We start from the raw sequence: 14840 nt of genomic DNA on the forward strand, positions 1-14840 counted from the left end.
TTATTTATATAACAAAACTGCTACTTATTAATATTTGACTACTTTTCTGCGGCAGTTTCTTGAACATTTTTTGTACAAAATTAAATTAAGGAAACTATATAAATAGTTCTTCCTTTGTGCATTTGTGAAGTTTTCTCCAAGTTTTCATCATTACCTCATCACCTCTTGATCAGCTTTAGATTAAAATTAAAGCATAGTTAATAAGTAAAATCACAAGGGATAACAGCTTTGTACTTTGCTGTGTGCAGGCCAGGTGGCCTTAATGCTCTGTACACTCAGTGCAGCACACTTGACTAATTAACGTTATTTCCCTCCAGTCTGGGTGCACATTTTTGGGGACATGATAAACCGATAAAGCTCTGGCATGGAGACATAGTTAAGTGCTCTTCCATAGACAATAAAGGTGCTGCTGCACTCCTGCTTGTCCACCGTTGTTTGGTAGATTATGCTGACCAACTAATTGACAGGGTTGTGTAAGAGTACATTTATCTTACTGTAGCTCTTCCAGCTATGGACCTTGTGTTTGTGTGCAACAGAGAAGGAGGAATGTGTGTCTGAGTGCCTAATGTAATATTTATGAGCCCACTTACTGAAGTAAGACCCTATAACTTGTGATATTTACACTAAAAGTCTTCTTGGTCTTTCCACTTAGTTCAGTGTAGGGTACATATAGAATGGTGAGTGTAAATGGGACAGCAGGTCTTATGTAATAAGGGCTGAAAGAGCAGCTCTGTTGGCTCTTAAGGCTTCAGCAGTTAGATATAGAGCCATAAGAGAGATTACCCATTTAAATACGTAGTTCTTGCAGTCAGGGCACCTCACCAACGTCAGGACAACCATACGTCTACATTCACAGCACTGTTTCTGCTCTGTGATGGTCTGAGAGTGCACTTTGTTTAAGTAGACAGTTTTGAACAGACTGTCCTCCAGAAAAAAAAGAAGATCCCACAGGTCATCTCTGCAGGCAGATTATGATGAACCATAGCTACATTTTATTGATAGGTAAGTCTAGCAGCTGTAGTAATTATGATGGGAAGAGAGGAGGAAGTCACGTGACACTGTATACTGAAAATACTTCCACATTCACACTGGAGGATGTTTGATTTGATTTGAGTTTTCCGGTTGTCCATCTGTCTGTCCATTTGTGAATGCAATATATCAGGAACACCTTGAGGCAATTTCTTCAAATTTGGCACAAATGTCTCAAGGATGAACTGATTAGATTTTGCTGGTGTAGGACCCAGTCCTTGCTACCATGCTAACTCTGAGAGACGAGACAGTCCAAGTAACTTCAAAACAGTGCTGATTTATTCAAAGGATCACAGGTAAAATTAACATTACACGCTCAGGTATCTTGCACCTCCAAACTGCTCGCAGGCAGATGTAAGATGAAAGACCCTGAACCCACCAGGCCTATACATTATATCCCCTCGGTTGGGCTAGCCCCATACTACACAGAAACGTCATGCCCATGCTGCCCCTCTCATCACACGGGCTGACTAGTTTAAACCTGTCTGCTGACAGTCATCAACTCTTCTCTCTAGTTATCCTTGACCAGATGTACCCTGTAGAAACTCATAAGCATGACTAAGCATTTAACAGTCTAACTAGACATCCTATCTCCACTAAACATTTCTAATACATAAAGTATCTATCCACTTTCTATCTGACTAAAAATACCTAACACTGGTCAAGGTCAAGGTCACTGTGACTTCACATCCATCTCATTCTTGTGTATGCAATGTCTCAGGAACACCTTGAGGGAATCTCTTCAAATTAAATACACTTAATCTTTTATTAAATTCCTTAAACATTTTATCAACATGATTCTGAACAGAACTGTATGTAGACTGAAACTTGATTGGTTGGCAAGGTGGTAAATGTAGTTTGTATGTAGGTTATGTTAATGGACATGCCATTATTTTAGAATCAGGCTAAACTTTACACAGAAAAAGCCACATTTTAAGTTTGCAATGCTTCAGTGTCATTAAATCGGGTTGTTTTTACTGCATGCTACAAATAGAGTAAGTAAAAGTGCAGTTTTACAATTGTGTGCTTGAAAATTTCTAGTGGTATAATGAAGTTTACATCTATTTTCTACTTCTCTGAGGAATGTAATATCAGGACATGGTGTGATGTTTATTATTCTTAGATGTAGAGAGGAAGGCCATATAGCATCAACAAGGATCCATCCACGCCCCAACACAGTAAGCTGCTCTGTATAAACAGCATCTGTGACTCACAAAAGTACACATAAACATTCACAAATCATCTGAAGAACAACCTCTCCTTCCTGTGGATGCTTACACAACCGATTCCATTGTTGATCGCTCACCAACAATCACTATCATCATCATCATCATGGCCATGTCCTCCATTAAGGACTTGGCAAACAGCAGTGAGCCCTTCCCATCCAAACTCACATTCACTGTCTTGTTGTCACGAGATCACAAGAATCCGGTTTTAGTTGGATCAGTTGTTCAGACTGAGATTTATGGCAGTGGATGTGGAGAAAGCAAATAGGATAATTATTAAACTAACTATTAAAATCTGACATCCAGTTCAATTCTTCTTTTATTTGTATAGCACCAATTCACGGCAAGAATTATCTCAGGCCATTTTACATAGTAAGGTCTAGACCTTACAGTGTTATAGAGAAAAACCCAACAACTTTTGAGTGTTTGTATTTAACCTGCATAAGTAACTCAACATTTCCTCCCCCAGACTGAGAGCCACTGTAAGAGAAGAACAATGGAAACTTCAGTTGGATCAAGAGTTTGTCCAGGGATTGTCACAGCTCACTTGTACAGTCACATAGAGATGCATATACATTAGCCTTTTTCTTTATTCCTGTTTTGATTGTGTTTTGTAATAGAGGCAGGTTCGCTGCAAGTGTGAAACCTGAAGCCAGTATATTCAGAAATCAGTGTTCCAGTTCTGATGGTTTCCCTCCTATGTAACACATGTATGTTTTTTAGTATGGTGTGTATACAAGGAAACATTGTCTTTATACTGCTTCAGCAGAGGTAAAATGATTCCCAAAATGTGATCAGCTGTGTTCCTGCAGTGCTTCACTCTGGGGTCATGTTCTTATAAACAGAATAAATATTTCAGAGACATGCCTTTGTTCAGATAAAACCACAACATTCAAATAAGATGCAGCTACATTGAGTTTTCAGACACTTATCATCATTATTGCTTCAAACCTGACACATGTAGAGATGTTAATCTATACAGTCCAATGCATTGCATTGTCGCACCGTTAGCAGTGCACATGCCATGGGTGCTATGTGTTTGTTCCATTTTAGAAGTTTTGAGTATAGATTAAATTTTCAGAGGTTTCTCCCATTGGCAGTGTTATTTGACTCACAGTTGGATCAGCATGAAACTCCCCTGGCTTAACCATCAGTCCAAATGACTAATAAGTATGGTTCTTGTGTTGTTGCTAGGAAACAGGACACGATGGGAGTGGCTTATGGTGTCTGTTTGTTTTAAATCTCACTAGACCCTCTAATGCCCGGACCTTTAAAAGAAAAGGTAGAGACAGAGGAATGCTTGCACAGAAATGTTTTAAATGAACTAATACATTTGTAATAGATTGGATGGTTTGGCCCTGATATAACAGCTCAGACTGGGGCTGTTGTATTAGGAGACTTCCACATCTGGCAACAGCAGGTGGATGCACCCTTAGCTACAGTTTTCAACACTCATTCCTCACTGAGCTGCTATTGAACATTTTGTCTTCAAAGCAGAGATAGAGTCTCCCATGCTGTTCACACAATCTGTCTTTTGTCTTCAGAGTGAGGAGTGAAATAAATCCCAGGTCAGTGGTGTAGGCCTCAAACAACATCGAAGCGGCTGGTTGAAATACGAGAGACCTTTTGTTTTTCAGCCACAGTCTCACGTGCGACCCTAGAGTTCATGAAGGGCAGCTGAGGGATGGTTTGTCATGGAAACTGAGATGGTCTGTTCACTTCAGATTCAGGACAGGCTCATATTGCATTTTCTTTGCTGCTGCGCCTGCTGCAAACATTAAAACAAAGGACTGATTCTCTGATTTGGAAGAAATTGATTTGTTTTGTGTTGCTGGTTAAATTTTATGTTGCTGATTCTATATTTGACCGGGTGATTACAAAAACTTAACATAAGCTGTTCAAAAGGTGCCATCTGGAACATTTAAGTCAAAAAGTTTCAGATAGATATCAGTGAACCCTGAATGCTGTCTGAGTTTCCATGTATTTTGGAATGTGATATGTTTGTTGTCATAACCTTGCATTCCCTGTCAGTTCATTGCTCAGTCTGCCACTGTGGTCCAAGCTGAAATATTTCAACTACTGGTTGGACTGCCAATAATAAAAATTAGTATGTGTTGCCATCAGGATAAACTGAAATAACACAGGTGAGCAAATAATAGCAAAATCAAATAGGTGTATGATTATTTAACAATATGCAAATACATGTAGTATGGTATTTAAAACAAAAATTATACAGTTAATTGAAAGAAATCAATTCTTGGACATTTTTAAACTGTTGTAATTATGGACAAAACATATAAAAAAAAAAAAACTCTGGCTGCATGCTGTTAGTGCTAATGCGTGCTAGGTATTAATCCATGAATCAGTCTAATCTGTTTATTCCTTGTCATTACCAATGTTTGTTTTATTCAGAACAAATACAGTATCTGAACTGAATCAGTAGTGAATGCCTCTAACCTTCAGGGAATACATATAAATAGCAGTCGTTAGGGGAAATGAGGTTTTTGCCTCCTCCTGTCTTCCTGTCTGGAGTCCTAATATGTTTTCTCATCTTCTCTATAAATAGCCTAAACCTCCTCACTGAATGACAGCTCTCCTAAGTCCAATCTATACATCACCTCAAGTCTAATTTGTTATTTGTTAGCTGCTCATCCTTGTATGATTGTTTAAGACACTTGTCTCTATAAAGACATGCATTAAGGTGGTAATTTCCAGCACTGGAAAGTAACTATGTTTACATACATACTCATGTACATTTTGCAGATCATACTAATATACTATTACTTAAGTACATTGATGCATATTCTTACTTATAATAGGGTATTTTACACTCTTGTATTGGTAGTTTCACTATAGTAAATGATCTGTATATTTCATCAACCACTGGTTATTTCTGAAAACAGCAATTGCTGTGCAAAACATACATATCTTTCATGTCCAGGTGTTGCATCATGAAGTACTGTAGATACTTTCTGTTTCCCCGGAACTTATAAACACTACAGAATGTTCTCTTCTAAAAACATTTTCACAGTGACATCTTGACATCTGGCTGTGCTCTTTCTAAATCTGGCAAAGAAAGATGTTTTATAAGGGAACATTCTACAGTGGTGCAGTCCTTGTGAAACAGAAATATCCAACTTTCTGATTTTCCTTATTAAAGATATAAACAGGGAAGACATAGTTCATAACATACATTTGAACTTAAGAGGGATTTCTAAATTTTGAGATTAAGATGTGAGGAAGATATCCATAATGTTAAGATTTAGAGTAGATTGTAGCTCCAGAAACAAAGAAGCTTATCCTCTGGGCACTACTGTCATCATTAACATAAAACAAACTCCTCACTCACTGTTAAATCAAAAGGATGTTGTTTTATGGTGGCTTACCCTGACAAGCTGGACCACCAACATTAATGCTGAGATGTGCCACGATCAAGTATCTGGGCTGCTGTCTTGATTCTAATCTGATAATCTGTTTGACACAGAGGCTCTTTTCCATTTCTCCTTACATAACTGGGTCTGTGTTCAGTTTCCCACTGAGAGTCCGGGCCATAAGCTACCCAATGGGGGCACAGAGACAGAAGAAGAAAGTAGCTTTGTGCTCACTTTCAGGAGGTGGCTTGTTTTTATTTTTATTTTTGCATATTATTTTGTGCATATTTTCTTACTACTACAGGTCCATGTCTTGTTAATTCAGTTGTTAAGTTGTACAGGCATGACAATAGATGTGTAGTCCAGATGTATGTGCAACACCACTGCCTAGTACAGTGTGTCTGTTGTTAGTTTTACGTTTTCTGAATGTAGATTATGAATGTTATAGGAATAGTGCAATAACTTAAATAAAACTATCACAAAGTCTGGTAAAGTTACACGTTAACGTTACACGTAACGTAAAAGGTCCAGACATAATTATCATATAAATGCTGCTGTGACGGTTTTTATAGGAGAGATCGTTTGCTTTCTTTTCATTTTTTTAAACTGTTAAAAAAAAAATAAAAAAAAAAAAAATCACGCTCTGACGTAGTTTACCCACAATGCCTCACTGCTGGTATAAATTCCCTGTCTCGCTGCTGTAGCTGTAGAGTTGTTGTTGTGATGTGTTGTTCGTGCTTTTCTTTGCAAACATATACCCTAGGGACGTTGAAAAGTTTAGTTTCAGTTTACATATGGTAAATTTTTCTGTTGAATTTTTATTTTATAGTAATTGTTTTGACTGGCAAAAACGTAAAGACTTGTGTTTCTTCGAAACTATCATGCTGAACACCGAGGAAAGGTAGGAGAAATGGATGCTAACGCTGGGGTTAATGTTTTTCTAGAAACATCTATAAACAAACTGCTGTTGTTTAATAATTTTGTCTCTTTTCATTTACTATGAAATACGTTTGTAAAGTGTTGTGAAAAGCTCAATGGAAGCTCGTAAAGTATGAGGGAATCTTTGCAAATCTCAACTCTCCACACATTTTCTAGTTTGTAGTATGTTTTGATGAAGTATCATCTCCTTCCTAGTTGTTTCTTCTTTATCCAAATAGTAAAAATTGGGGTTGCAACCAACCATTACATTTTATCAGTTTGAGTTTTTTAATACATAATTATTTGGGCTATAAAATGGCTGCACAACACAAAATCCCAGAATGCAAAGTGTCTCCACATTTCTTATTTTGTTTAATGGTCTTAAGCCTAAAGATCAACATTCTTGTCCTTTACAAAATGTGAAAGAGAAAAGTAGATTCTTACATCTGAGAAACTGGAAAAGACAATATCTCTGCTGAGTAGGGCTTCAGTAGATTTGTCAGAATTGGTGGTCATTATTCCATTGATTGACTAAACGACAGATTGTTGCAGCAGTGAAGAAGTTAATTCATAAGCAATTAAGGCCTGGTTGAGAAAATGCACTCATTACTTCATCTGAAATCATAATTTCTAATATTAACTGAAATCAATTGATATTTTCCCCTGTTTATATTATTGTAAACTGAGTTAGAGTTAAACTGAATAGTTGCAGCTATAATTATAGTTTCTTAGTAAAGGCTTTTCTATCACTGTGTACGTGCTGTACTGAGCAAAGCAGTGCTGTATTTATTAGCTTTTACGATTCCAATTTATAACCTTCGTTTACAGTGTGTCTACCAGTAGTGGCATTATGGCATGTTCTCTTATTTCACCACTACAGTAGCCCTATAGGGATCTGATGTCACTGTGGTTGTATTTGTCTTTTATGTTATGATAAGTGGACCAAAATTATTTTGTGAGCGATTGCATGAATAAGTTGTAGCCTGCATGGGGGTTTTTGTTTTGATTTTATTATCATTGTTGGCTCTGCACAAAAGCAGACATGGGCCATGTATTTGTTCTCTGTGGGTTTACTGTACATGCAGGGAGATGGAGCTCAATTTAATGCATTAATGAAGAAGACTGGTGCAGTGCCAAAACTGAGCCTTTGTTCATGTGTGGACATAATTTTCTAAATGATGCATTAATTTCAGCCCAATTTACAAGTCATTAATCACTTGTAGGTCTGTTGTGTTGCTCCCATCACAGCCTTGCCTGCAGTTGATAAAAGCTGAGGTTGACATTTTCGGATGTCAGCTGAATCTTGTCATCACAGTTGAGGTTTTGGTATAATTGCGGAAAAATTCAGCAGCACTTCCTAAATCTTCCAGCATCCACAGCAACCACTAAAAAGATCAGTATGCAAGCCACTTGCACTCAGGTAGCTCTGGTTGGATAATCCAGCTATTTCTGTGTGAATGCACCCCTGTACTGCTCACACACGCGCGCGCACACACAGATTCCATTGATAAGTGAGAGAGAATCAGCAACGGAGAGAGGGTTATGCAACCATGCTAATGTAGACAAGTTGATGCGTTCAGCTGATAGGGCTGTAAAAGTCAGAGCGCTAATAAAGTCACTGTAAATGACCTCACACACATCTTGGGCATTTGTGTTTTACAGTTTCTGGCAATACAACCACAAATACCAGTATATCTGTAATAAACTAAATCTTAGGACATTGCCAATGTATTGGTTGTATTCTGATTAAGGTGAAATCTGCAGTCAATAATAATCCTGCATACAAAGTTCTAAAGCAGGTTCCAAGTTGTTTTTGTTGTCTTTTGTGTGTGTCTGACCAGCCGTAGTGTGGGTCCAGGCAACAGAGCAGTGTGTTTTGACAGGGATATGTCTGTCCATACTCGAGGTTCAGAGCACATGTGCTTTTCCTGTTTCTGTCTCCACATCTTTAAAATTAAAGTATTAGCAGTTTGTTTGTCTTTGGATGTTCTTGGAGATCCTGCTGGAGTGCTTCCTGTTTTGGTTGCGTCATGTATTTCTTTGCTGTTGGTCAAACTCTGCCTCAGCAGCTTGACCAACCAAGACCATTCATCCCCTGAAACAACTTGCCTCAATCAGTTCTCAAAACAACTCACAGCTCAGGAAGAACAAACTGGCAGTGGAGCATTCATCCTTTAAAAATATCTTTTAAAAAAAGCTTCTTGCACATATTTCCTCTCCTATTTGAACTGGAAGATGATGCACTTGGCATCTTTGAGTTTCACTGCAACATGTAAATGATTAAATCCTTGCTGACATATTAATACAGCTCAGGCTTGTGAGTGTCTTTGACCTTCACGTTGGTGCCCAAAGTTTATTTCACTCATCTAATTGACCGCCTTTTAAATATAACCTACATTCTGTTTTTAGGGTGATCTGGTAGGGGGCTAAAGTCCACAACTTCAGATGGAGAGGCATCATGGAATGAGGGGGGTTTCAGGGAGAGCTGCTTAGAATGTGGCTTAAATGTCAGAGGACGAGCACTGCCTTTCAAAACAAGCTGGCATTTCCATCAAGGACAGGCTCTTTTTTTGGTCTCTGAAAGGGGGGAGCAGGTCTTGACATCATGACATGTATACTTATCTCTTCCTCAATCTATGTCCTTCATACTGTCTGCATTTGTTTCTGTGGAACACATGAAGTTAAACTGTACATTAGAGGAGGTTCTGGTATATTTTGCACTAATACTTACTGGGTACTGCTTTCCATGTTCATATACTTTAGTTATTTAGCAGTTTTTGTTTTTTTTTTCCTCAGTTTTAACAGTAAGTCGGGTGGAATGTAACAGTTCTTTAGAACAACTACTACTTCAGTACAAAATAGTTTTGTTTTATGCTAATTTGTACTTTACTGCATTTCAGAAGAAAATAGTCCATGTTCATCTTTATTACATTTATTTTACTGAGGTAGTTGCTGTTTATCATACAAATTCTATGGTAAGCTTATATAAATGTGGTTATTTCATATATTGAAAAACCAGGCAGAATGATAGACAGCTGCTATTTTAAAGAAGTCAAGGCAAAGGGGAAGTCCAGGTTTCTCCATTTTCTGATGCATCAGCGCTTATGTCTCTGCATAATTAAGAACCAAGAAACTGATGAAGTGTTGCATGCAGTTGTTGCTGCAAAGTGAGCAGGCCAGGCACAGTGAGCTTTGTTTTCCATTGCTCACCCTCTTGGCTTGTAACCATGCAGATCAAGTCATCCAGGTTACCTGTCTGGTCATCTGGGAAACTTTGGCACAGCACGTCCCTCCCCAATCCCTGGTGCAGTATTAGGCAGCAGAATAATGTGTTAATGTGCAGTTGTATCTCAGAGATGGATATGGATCTGAATCAACCAAGGGAGAGTGTTTTGTCAAGTGAAAGCTGAACAAACTGAGAATCCCTGCACCTGGTGACCAGGCCCGTGTCATCAGCCTGTCTGGCAACATCGGCTAGCTGCCCTCATGCCTGGTTTGAGATGCACGACTGTAACTCAAAACGCTGAAGATGGGTTTTCCGGAAAGTGCTTGCAGGCTATTTGCACAGGTGTTTGCATACCATGTTTATGAAGCATGCCTTTCATCACATGCACAACCCACCAAGAACTCTAGGAATGCATTTATGAATAGGAATAGGCTTTGAAGATAGGGTTAGGGATCATGGGGAAAAAAACCCAACAAGCTGCTCTGGGCACCTTCTCTGCCATAGCTCGTTAGCTTTAGCTATCAAAACAGCGGTAACAAATCTGCCTGCATCTGCAAGGCCTTGTGGGAGACTCTTGGCTCCCACATTGAGTGCAAGTAGGAAGTAGGTTGACAGATGGGTAGGTATCCAATGGTTTTACTTGGGACAAGAAAAATTATTGGTCAGGTTTTTTTCAGCCCTGCTGCTGCCACAGATGACAGAATTTTCTTTGTCAGTGCATTTAATATATTCATTGCTATTGGGATGAAAAGAGAATTTAAAGATGTATAACAAAAAATGGTTCCGAAAAGAACCACCATCTCTACCTTTTATCATAAACAGCTTTTGATGGATTCTCCTTAGTCAGTGGACTGAAACTTGGCATAAGTAATTTAATAATTAGCAGAGTTTCACATCACATGCCTATTGACTTTTTTCCCTTTGTTTATGCATTAGGATTTGAATTGTGATCACAGGGTTGGACAAACTTGTAAATATGTGACCAGGCCACTGGGCTACAGTTGCTGTGCTACTTCTGCTGATTGTCTAGTAAACTCTTCACAATATGGCTCAAAGTAATAAATTGAAACAGGAGCTGTGTTTACACTTTGTCCCTGGTTATGTTTAGATGAGCTGTTGAGAAGCTGCAAGTTGCACAAAGGTAGCTAACCAAACAAGCAAACTATATTACCATGTTAAATCCCTCTATTTGTCCTCTATACTGCAGAGGTGGATGTGTGTGTTGTCACAGGTGTTTTATGTTTGCTATTTACAATGGCATGTTAAATTAAGTTAACCTGTGACTGTGAGTGAGGTAACGGGCTCAAGGGTTTACATCAGTAGCAGTTCTGTGTACTTGAGATAAAGATGCCCAGTGGAGTTTTCTTAGAAACGCACTAAAGTTAAATGCAGCCGATTCAGCTGCAATAGGCGCTCTCTGCTTTTATGTTTAAGATTTTCCTCAGTAGGTCTTATTAAAATTTGATGAGGGACAAATTGGCCTGGACTGAGGGCTGTAGTTACTGTGATCTAATCTTGAAATGGGGGATGGGCTTCTAAACAGCTTTGGAAGGAGCCAACACCAACAGCATCCAGAGTTTAGACTGGCAGCTTATAGCTGGCTGGTGTGTCACAATGAATGCTGTTCTTCATTCAAGCTTCTTAGGAAATGTCACTGTAAACCAGAACTCGAGAGGCCTGTTCCTTTGTATGAAATGAAATTTAAAAACAGTTTAATGTTGGTTGCTCATTGATAGCAGTAAGTTAATCTAAAACTGGTCTAAATTGTGTTTTTCCACAATAACAGACTAAAATGTTGCAGAGATGCTACAGTGGCCATGCTGTTGGGACTGTTACATTTTGAGAAACTTTCTCTAAAATAATTATTTTTAAAAAAGTATCTGACAGAGGATGGGATTCTGTGAGATAATCTGAAACACTAACAGATGCATCTCTCACCCTACAGTTCCTGTTTAGCAGGGTCTTTGCTGCCCAGCTCCCTCCCTCAGGCTCCGGGGCCTCTGTGGTGCTCCTGATGCCCCTCACCCACAGGTGAAGATCCCGGGTGGGCGAGGGACTGTCAGGGATCATTCTCTCAGCGTGCTACTACACAAGGTGACTGTCCTCAACTTCACAACACGCAGCGAGAGCTGTGGTCCAACATCTGGAAAGTGTACTGGTGACATCTACATTTGTGACCCACATTGAGTGCTGGTGATGTTGTGGTTGGTGGGTTCGTAATTGTCACCTTAACGTCTGTGATTAGCAAAACCATTGGATGGGCATGTGTCTGGGACTTCATTAAAAGAAAGATGGATGATGTAATTCATTGTGGGGGGGAGTTGGCATGTGTTGTTTTTATTCTTTGTAAGCTCTTGGGAAATTGTGTTAATTGCTTCATCCATCAGGGACCGCTCTCAGCTTGCTAATGGGTTGTGTTTATGTAGCTTTTAAAAAGACTAACGGATACCTAACACAACATCAGGAAGTTGAACCAGTTTCTCTAAGTTTCTGTATCTCAAACACATAAGCATAAACTGCTGTGTCCCTTTGTTGTGTGTTGGTTTGGTTTGCGTATGCACGTCAGGTCATACCGCAGACATGTGACTGATGGTCCCCGAGGGATTTGAGATTGTGACTCAGATCAGTTGCAACTGTCATACTAAAGTCCTCATTTGTGCAAGTAACAACACCTTTCTAATGTCACCGGTTTATCAGATTTGGCCACAACTATAGACGTGAACTCTTGTTCACAATCGAACTTAAATTTACTTTTAGTAATAATAATGACCAGTCTTTATTACACTTTGTATAACCTCATTCCAATATATACATATCGAGTTGTGTAACTCTTAATAGTTACCAGCTTTTACTGTTTTCATCGGTATAAAATGGGTCAGTGTATAGTGTTTACATTAACTTAATGCTAACTAGCCAGCTTGCTTTACAAGGCACCAAAACAGAGCACTGTAACTTATCTAATTAGTTGTGGCAATATCTTTTTCGCCTTCCCATTGCAAGGAAACGTAAAATGGCAGCTGACCTGTAGTTTTTTTTGCATTCAGATCTATTGAAACCATTTGAGAAACAACACTGGCATATGGAGAGGAGGAACCGAAGTTTGGAACCGGAAGCAGAATATTATGACATCACTTAACAAGCAGATAATTTATTTTACATGTCTGCTTCACTATTTCAAGACCTTTACATGAATGTTGCTGCTCGAACACTTGATTTTTGAATTATTAGACTGTAAATGCAAGAACTGCTGCAAGGAGGAACATAATGTACCAGACGAACAGGCTTCACATGACTGACCCAGAGCGTGTGTCTAGCTGTCAATGTGAAACTACATCCCAGACGAAATATCTGGAGATCAATAAGTTAGTAGGTTAATAAAAGCTCTGGTTTGCTATACTGCAGTCAGTTAACTGTACTGTACAGCCTCTCTCAGCTGAAGTGATTCTCGGGGCTGCTGTTTCAAAGATACCTCTGCAACCATGACCACTTCTTCTTTTCACTCTTTCGACTTCAGAGCTGCTTTCATTTATAGTCCATACTTTCCCAGTACGTACATGAATATAGCTCAAATTTATATTGTCCAATTATGGATTAGGCCTTTAAGAGTCCCTGCCACAGGGTTCTATCCTTGGCACTATACTCACTCCCTCTGGGGTCGGTTATAGGAAAATAATCTTTAATTTCATTGCTATACAGATGACTAACAAATCAGCCCTTGAGGGTAATGCACACAGTCTCTGTTCAACTGTCTGAAAGACATTAAGCTCTGGCTGTCATAGTTGTTTGTTTGTTTGTTTGTTTGTTTGTTTGTTTGTTTTGTTGTTGTTTGTTTCTGAATGAAAGCAAGATTGTGTGTTATGTTTGGCACCTTGGGCAGGCCCAGTTGCTTTGGCTGTAATCTTGGATGCCTAGCCTTTTATCTTAAATGAGCAGTAAAGAATCTGGGGGTGATCCTGGACAGTGACCTAAAAATTGACAAAGAGATCAATTCTGTTGTAAAAATGGGCTGTTTTTCCACTTTGGCTACTTGATATGGTAAAGTCCTTCCTCACTCAAGAATCTGGAAGATAATTCATGCTTTTATTAGTTTAAGATTATACTGCTGCGGTGTCTAATACACACTGACCCATTTTACACTGATCAAAGTAATGGTAAAAGCTGGAAACTACAAACTTTTTTTTTTGGGGGGGGGGTCTCATTTGGTGCTAAACAAATCTTAGCATTAAAGCTGTAAAAATAAAATTGAGTCGACTAACTTTTTTTTGGTGTCCTCCCTTTATGACTCCAGGATGAGAAGTTAACGGTGACCCAGGCTGCTCTAGTGAGTGGGAACTGCTCTCTTCTCCGCTTCCACTACCAGCTGAGTGAACGTCGCTCGACCTTCTGGGATACAGCTCTAACTGAAGACGGCCTCTTTCTGGAGATCCCATCCGGGCCGCTGGTGGAGGGGAGCAAGGAGGGGTAAGTACGAATGGCTTTAATACCTTTCACTGAAATGGCTCCTGGATTGGAGATCAATCATTTGTCATCACTAAATGGGAAAGGGACTGCGTTTACAGTGTAGTGTAAATTCTTAAAACGATGAGTTTTCTTTACTTAAACACACAATGAGAACCAGGCTATTTAAAACAAGCTTATAATAGCTGCTAATTTAACTTTGATTCTATCATATTTTACCAAGAAGTCTCTGTTGCCTGATGTGCTGCTGTTTAACTTTGCTGTTGGTACAAACTCAGAACTTTCTTCAAGTTTACCTGTTGGTGTATTCATTTTAATGTACATTTCCACTGCACTAAAGCCATTGGTACATACTCACTACTCTGCTGCTGTTTGTATGTGAGAGGCTGTGTATCATAATGTTTCAGGCTACCAGTGTGCACCAAATGTAATTGATGTCAGGACAGAGTAGCCTTGCCTGCTGAGGGCACAGAGCCATTCAGCAGCCGCCACTGCACTATTGTGTAAAGGCACTTGGCTTATGTAGAGGAAAAAATAAAAACAGAAAACTTTGTGTGCGTCATCAGTGCTCCCTCTGCCTTCATTCACAAAGTGACTCTGTGTTCATGTCAT

General features: G+C 39.1%; 1 protein-coding gene across 1 annotated transcript in view; it reads left to right on the top strand.

Annotated features, from left to right (window-relative positions):
- Window positions 1-6325: 6325 nt before the first annotated feature.
- Window positions 6326-14840, top strand: part of oaz2a (ornithine decarboxylase antizyme 2a) — a 10175-nt gene continuing 1660 nt past the window's right edge. The window contains 4 exon segments of the mRNA XM_020623590.1: window positions 6326-6527; window positions 11716-11782; window positions 11784-11864; window positions 14059-14295. Of these exon segments, the coding sequence (XP_020479246.1) occupies window positions 6421-6527; window positions 11716-11782; window positions 11784-11864; window positions 14059-14295 (492 nt within the window). The 5' untranslated portion in view covers window positions 6326-6420.

Source organism: Monopterus albus, unplaced genomic scaffold (assembly GCF_001952655.1).
Source record: "Monopterus albus unplaced genomic scaffold, M_albus_1.0 scaffold7.1, whole genome shotgun sequence".
NCBI lineage: Eukaryota > Metazoa > Chordata > Actinopteri > Synbranchiformes > Synbranchidae > Monopterus > Monopterus albus.